The sequence below is a fragment of the Rhagoletis zephyria genome, unplaced genomic scaffold (genome assembly GCF_001687245.7).
Source record: "Rhagoletis zephyria isolate East Lansing unplaced genomic scaffold, Rhagoletis_zephyria_1.1 Rzeph_scaffold_00084, whole genome shotgun sequence".
Lineage (NCBI taxonomy): Eukaryota > Metazoa > Arthropoda > Insecta > Diptera > Tephritidae > Rhagoletis > Rhagoletis zephyria.
The window spans coordinates 504,407-511,725 of NW_016157168.1; the positions used below are offsets into that span (position 1 = coordinate 504,407).

Below are 7,319 nucleotides of genomic sequence, written 5' to 3' on the forward strand. Positions count from 1 at the left end.
CTGCTTCGGTATCCTTAACCTCATTTTGCGCGATTTTTTCAGTGGTCCCATTATGTTCACTAAGCGGTATATCTTGCTTACTACCGTTATTGCTGCTTTGCGGGTCACCTTCCGTAGCGCCGTTATGGTCGCTTCGCACGTTTTGCTTTTCAGTAGCTGCACCTTTTGCGGGGGCGCCAGCTTCACCACTTAGAAACTCCATACCGCTTCGGCAATTTGGATGGAGTGGAACAGCTCCTACAACGTCAGTACTCTAACTTCTTCTTCGGTAGCCGACTTGCGCACGGGGACTCCGGTTTCATTAAGAGCGGCTGCTATTTTATTTTTTGTGGCACTGTCCATTTCATGTGACTTCGAATCAGAAGAATTTATTAAATTAGACTTCGTTTCGGAAGAACTGATTTAATTAGGCCGGAAGAATTTTAACGGAAGGTTTTAATTAATTAACGCGTTCGGTACCACACCTGAGGCTGTAGTATATCTTCTTCGCGAAATAGATTAAACCGATTGCTTCTGCGTGTCGATGCCAATTGAATTTTATTAACAACCGTTCGTTTGTATGTACATGCAAGCGCCACAAACGTTCACCATGGTTAGGCTATTTACAATAGTTAAACGAGTTCACAATAGGCAACCGTAAATTTATAACCTACTATAATATAGATATTTATAAGTTTGAATTGGTAACTCTTATAAGGGAAACACAACCCGGAATTTCTTCGCACACAAACATATTGCGCAATATCGGGCTTGCGTCGGTCGTCTGCGTGGTGTAAGGGGTTCTTTGTACTAAATTGCACAGTTATTGCGCTAAATTCAAAATTATTTTGATATTTTGCTCATGGTTATGTTATTGTACAATAATTTGTGCTGCGTATGGCGACAACTGCGAAATTTTGAGTCAAGTTTTGATTTTGATTAGATTAAATTTTTTAATATTCTTTTTTGCGTTTTAAAACTGATGCTATTAAAATATTAATATTATTATTGTTAACTTCTCTGCTCTGTAGCTCGTTTCGGTAACAATTCTCTACCAAGGCGAATTGAGATATGAATTCGCCGCCCTATTCTCTACTGCTGATGAGTAGTAGTGAACAGCGTTGCCGTTTTGCTTAAATTTAAGAAAAATTTATTAATTTTTTCCTGTCTTGGAAAATGTAAAACTTTTCTTCGTTTTGCTAAATTTGTTTATTAAAATAGTCAAAAAAGGATAATTTTCCTCAAAAATTCATAGTCAGAAGAGTTACTATTTCAATAAATTTTTAAAATTTATTTTAGGAAGACTGTCATCCAGATCTGCAGTCGTCGCAGTTTCAAACCTCCGTGTGTACTTCTGCCATGAAATCGCTTTTTATAAAAACCATTTGCCGTTCGGAGGCGACATAGGTTCCTTCATTTGCGTGATAGATAAACACGCAAATTATGGATAGTATGATACCAAACTCGTTTTTCGCATGCATTCAAGGTGTATTTAACAAGGTGGTGTTAGCCGTATATAAGTAAAAAATTACACTAACAAATTATACGCAGATATCCATACTGTCATTGGTATAAGTTAAAACAAACACATCTTTTTGACGTAATGCTCTCCACGGCGAAAAACTCAGCTGTCGCCCCAACACCATCTTGTTAAATATACCTTGCATGCATTCCAAAAACTAGCGAAAGGGCAGTTAACAATTATAGAATTATGTGTTGAAAGACTGAAAGAATGTGTAATAGTTTTCAAATTAAGCAACTGTAATGCTACGCGCACACTGCAGCCGGCATCGGCCGAATTGTGCTCGGCCGATATCGGCTATATGCGGGCGATATGAATGGGCCTCCGCACACTGGACTGCCCAGTCCGCCTAAAACCGGTTTTGTGTGGATAAGAGGGGGAAGAGAGTTCGAGTTAACCTCGCTCATTTCAATCCGCGAAAATCGCGGATTGACGGTGGACTGACACGCACACATAGACAACATGTTTTCTATTTCGTTTTGTTTGCATGTGCCACATGCACTAACACAATCATGCGTAGTTCATGTATACAAAACTGAAACCTGTTTTCGGCCGACTGCCCAGTCCAGTGTGCGTTCGAGTGGTGGACTGCTCAGTCCGACTGAGCAGGCTAGTGTGCTCAGGCCCCTTGTGAATATACGAGCGCTCTCAAACATAAACCGATAACCGAACCGACATCGGCCGTTGACGTCCGTCGGTGACGATAAATTCAAACATGTTTCCTTTTTNCGAGTGGTGGACTGCTCAGTCCGACTGAGCAGGCTAGTGTGCTCAGGCCCCTTGTGAATATACGAGCGCTCTCAAACATAAACCGATAACCGAACCGACATCGGCCGTTGACGTCCGTCGGTGACGATAAATTCAAACATGTTTCCTTTTTTCGTCCGATGTCAGGTGAAAAATACCAAAATGGACTGCGAAAAATTAACTTATTGGGTGCAAAAACAAAAAAATTACATATAAAATCACATGTTTAGAGAATGTCAATTTAAATGTATCAAATGATTTCACTGCTTACAAAATTGTAATGAAAACTAGATTTGTGTGTACAAATACGGTCGGCAAATAATCTGGTTAAGTGTGTGCATCAGTTCGGACGGTCAAATTGTTCGGCCGAAATCGGTCGGCCTATCGGATGCAATGTGCTCCTAGCGTTAGACTATAAAATCCTTACTTTTGACGACAAAACTCAGTCTTAGATAGCCTTTACTTACTTACTTTCTTACTTTTTATTTCTATAACCAATTTAGCAGCTCAGGAAGAAACAAACAGTAACTCAAAGCATTTTTCGTTTTATTAAGACCCGTTAAATAAGTTGCATAACTTTAACAGGGTTTGTTAAACTTTTGGAAGGATTTTGTTAAATTTTATGTTTCGGGCGCGGCAACGCTGGTAGAGAATGACATATATTCTCTACCAGTAGAGAAATAATCGGTAGAGAAGAGTTACAGAAACGAGCTACAGGTCCGGGTTGTAATATTACGTCCGCCGAAGATAAATAAATTTGTACGTGGTGCGTCTTCTGTATACTGTTTATTCTGTGGTAGTACAAACGAAAACATATCTAATTAGAGCTAGCAACTCTGCTCCTTTATATCAATGCGAATTGTACTGATTGTCAAAAATGATGTGTTTGTTGTACATTTGTTCATGCTTATCATTGTGCATATAATTTGTTAGAGCAGTTTTTGTGCTCCCGCTATCACCTTGTATGCGTTGATACACTCTGACGAACATATGTATGTGAGGATGATAGTAAGGCATATAAGGTAGGGTTACAGGATCAGTTGAAATTTTCTCCCCGGTGCCCCGGGGTTTTTTAAATAGAGCCATAAACGTAGCGACCGTTGGTTCAACTTGGTGATGTTTTGCTCCAGATTGCAACGTTTGTGGGCAAAACGTCCAACTTGATTGCGGATCGATCTGAACCAACGGTCGCAACGTTTAAGGCTTGCATTATGTCTATATTATGTGTTTGTTGTAATTCATTTACTACCATTATGCGTAGGCCAATTAATGAACCCATTTCATGCGTTTGATTAGAAACTTAGTCCATGGACACCATTTCATGATTTCAATTATACGCGAAATGGAGTTTATGCACTGAGTTTGCACTCAAATTCATGAAATGATTTCGTGAATTGGACTACACATAAACGTGATAATTGTGTATATAATTTATAAGGTAATTTTATGTTTTATTACTCTTGCTAGCACATGAATATATGAATTCGTGATACGAATGTATGAATTCGTCTTGGAAGCAGATACAATCGAAACAAATTGCATTAAAAACTAAATTAAGAGATAGTTCACTCCGTTCAGTTACTTCTATTATAAACCCGGTCCTAAGGATGCTAGCAGGGCGAATTCATATAAGGTGGTGTTCCCGGAAAATTAATAAACAAATTATATATCAGCAAAATGAAATGAAATTAATGTTTAATGTTTAACCAAACCTATGTATTACTACGTCTATGCGACAGAGTTCATGAATTCTTCATTTCATGAATTCAAAATTGGTCCCGTTTATGCATAGTTCGCGAATTTATGAAATAAGGAGCTTTGAAAAAGTGGCAACGCACTAGCGAGAAACTAAGCAGTGGGGTTGTGGCTTTTTTGGCCTCCTTTTGAGTTTTAAAAACCTGTTGGTACCAGGAAATGAATCATATTATATTTAAATTGGTTTTAAAATATTTTCATTTTAATCTATTTGAATTTATTATGGCTGCGTTCCTTTATACATTCCGGATAATCCCATTTCACAGCCGGAATAAACAGAATGCGTTTGAAATATACGTCAACAAATCATCAGGAACGTTCTAAAGAATAAATAAACAAAAAAGCTTATTCCAAACGTTCAGAATGAATAAAGAAATGCAGCCTATATATTTCAATAATTCCACGTAACTTTTCCAGTGTTGTAAATACTGTTTATGCCACTCATGCTTTTTAATCTAAAAACATCATAACCCTAGTAAACAGCTGTTTCTGAAACGTGGCGTTGCTAGACTTGCACTTCACGATTTCAAAAAATGATGCCGAATTCATGGTTAACTTTCGTTTCATGAAATGGTGTTTATGCAGCCAATTTTAGCCCAAATTCATGAAAGGAATTTGTGAATTAGCCTACGCATAAACGCAGTATATGTAACTCAAACGCCTAATTCATACCTGGTACTCACACCTTTTTTAAGAAACTTTCACTTCTATCACATGTACGGTGCTACACGCGCCTTATTTTTTTATTTACTGATTTTTAAATATTTCTCCTTCGTTATGTAGATGTAGGAGGGCAGCTGTCCTTGAAAATTGACTAGAACGGTTAATGACAGAACGATGAAAATTAGTGACCAATCCTGATCAATCGATGGCATATATGTATGTAGTTTTTTCCGAAATGTTTGGATGGGTTGCTAACTAGACGGAGCCACGTTCGTCGCGAATTTATGACCCAAATGTATATATAATAAAATAACTATATTTCAAGATAAATATTCAGCACTATGAATTACAAGTGATTTGAGCCCTTATATTTAATTTGGAGGTTTTTATATTATTTTTTTGATACATATTATTTATTAGGGTCCGAAATGATATTATTTATTCTGTTCTGTGTTTGTTTGCTTCTTTGATAATATCTCTCACATTTTCTGTTGGAAAAAAATATTACAGAAATAAATTATAACTGAGGCCGTGAGAGCAAAGTGGCATAAAAATAATTTCAAATTTGATGCATTTTAAAATAACATTCGCTTATTCTTAACTTTAAGGTAATAAGCTATGTACATAGTTTATACTTCATTTGAATGGTGAAATCTCTGAAATAATGCTTTTAGAACCGAAATCTGTATGAAAATTTTACCGTCAATTCGACTAAGCATAGTTTTCCAAGTTGTATGGTAATACTTGCAAACTTGTGCAATTCGTTAACTAAATAACAACATTTAATTATTTACTTACCTTTGTTCAGGGCTTTTGATATTGGAGTAAATGATAGTACTGTTATCGTCGTCAGCACTTCGTAGCTGAGATTTACTTATAGCACCCGTGCGCTCCTGACCGGAACTACTCGTACCGGAGGGACTTACTATATCCATATCACTATTTCCATCGGCCGCTCGATGATCTTTGGCGAATGACATCGTGGCTTCGTTGGGATCCGCCTGCGGATATAAAGTATAAAAAGGCGGGTTGCATGAATAACTGCGTAAAGAAATAAAAATGGAACCTTTCATCTTTACCATCTGCAAGACAGCAGAAGAAGAGACTGCCGCACCTGTGCTGCCGTAATTGAGTTGCGAATGGTAACCGCTCGAAAGAATTTTTTTGTGTGCTGATGCGTGTGCGCGATACGCACTCACACTTAGTTTCATTGTGACATGAATGCAAGTACAACATAACAGTTATCAATTTACTTATTAATCGTCAACTTTGAAAGATAAAATTATATAATGCAATAGAACCTTTCTAAAGGGTTGCTAAAAATTTTCAGTTACATATTCTCCCGACAGCAAGTAAGAATTGGATTTTGGACATAAAGGCTCCTTTACAATTAATGAACCATTCCTGAAATTGAGGGAAAACAATATGTTAATTAAGTTTGATACACTTACATATTTGTCAAAATCATGGAGGTGGAGAATTTCAGTTGGAAATAGTGTTTTGTGTTAAAACCCCCTGTAATATGGGTTTAGAAAAAGGGTACCTTAGAAAAAAGTGTTAAAACACGAAAATTTTGAAATACGTGCAATTTTTCGCTTTATTTGTGAAACATGTTTTCTGTTAAAAACTTATTATTATTATTTATTAATTTTTTCTTTTTATAACCGAGCACACTTTTGCACAAGGGTAATATAACTTTGTTCACATAACTGTTGTTTGTAATAGCCAAAACGAGTCGAGATAGATATAAATAGACAAATGTGTACATAAATGATCAGGATAAAAACAAGTAAAAAAGTCTAAGTTCGGGAGGAACCGAACATTAAATACCAGGCGCAAATACTAAATATACACGCATGTTCTGCAAATCATACGATTTCAAATCGGTGCGATTTGCAAAGTATTGTTGCATATTTGGAATCAAAGTATTAAATGTTGCAAATGGCAACTGTTTGAAACACATCATTTACGTTATATCCACCGATTTAGTGCCAAATTTTTCCCTCTTTGTTATAAATCCTCCGAAATATACTTTGTAAATGTCACCGATTTGAAATCGTACTATTTGCAAAACATGCCTGATAGCTTTTTCACCTTTCCGAAAACTACCGCTACATGGTAAGCAGGGGGTGTTTTGCCCCTATTTCAAACATCTTGGATAGAACGTTCAGTTAGGCATAATCAGATAAACCGATATAGTTATATGTACCGGTGCCACGCCCATTTTTGAAAATTTTGTTGTTGTTGACAGACCGCTTAATCGAGTTCTTTTTTTCATCCTGAGCATTTATGTATACATTTGTATATGCTGCTACAAACAACCGTTATGTGAACAAAGTTATAATACCCTTGTGCACAAGTGCGCTCGGGTATAAATAGAATCGATTAAGCGGTGACTACCTGTCCGTCCGTCCGTCTGTGCATACGTTAACTCGAGTAAAAATTGAGATATCGAGTCGTATGCGCAAAAAAGACGTATGAGCCATGATTTTCGATTTCGGTTTTTTTATAAAAATGGATAATTTATCATCACACGCACCATCCCTCAAAGTTTCAGCGCCATAAAAAGCACCGTTACGAATTTAGAGCAAAAGCAATTTTGCCGTAAGTGCCATTTTTGTTTGTTTACATTTTTAGTGAGCAAGCAGTGGCT

The 7,319-nt window shown here is 36.8% G+C and overlaps 1 protein-coding gene across 1 annotated transcript in view; it reads right to left on the bottom strand.

Moving 5' to 3' along the window:
* Cngl (Cyclic nucleotide-gated ion channel-like) overlaps positions 1–7,319 on the bottom strand; it is a 477,360-nt gene that overhangs the window by 460,232 nt on the left and 9,809 nt on the right. The window contains exons 2-3 of the mRNA XM_017629793.1: positions 5,746–6,070; positions 5,465–5,667 (exon numbers count right to left, since the gene is read on the bottom strand). Coding sequence (XP_017485282.1) covers positions 5,465–5,667; positions 5,746–5,877 — 335 coding nt within the window. The 5' untranslated portion in view covers positions 5,878–6,070. The remainder of the gene's footprint in view (positions 1–5,464; positions 5,668–5,745; positions 6,071–7,319) is intronic.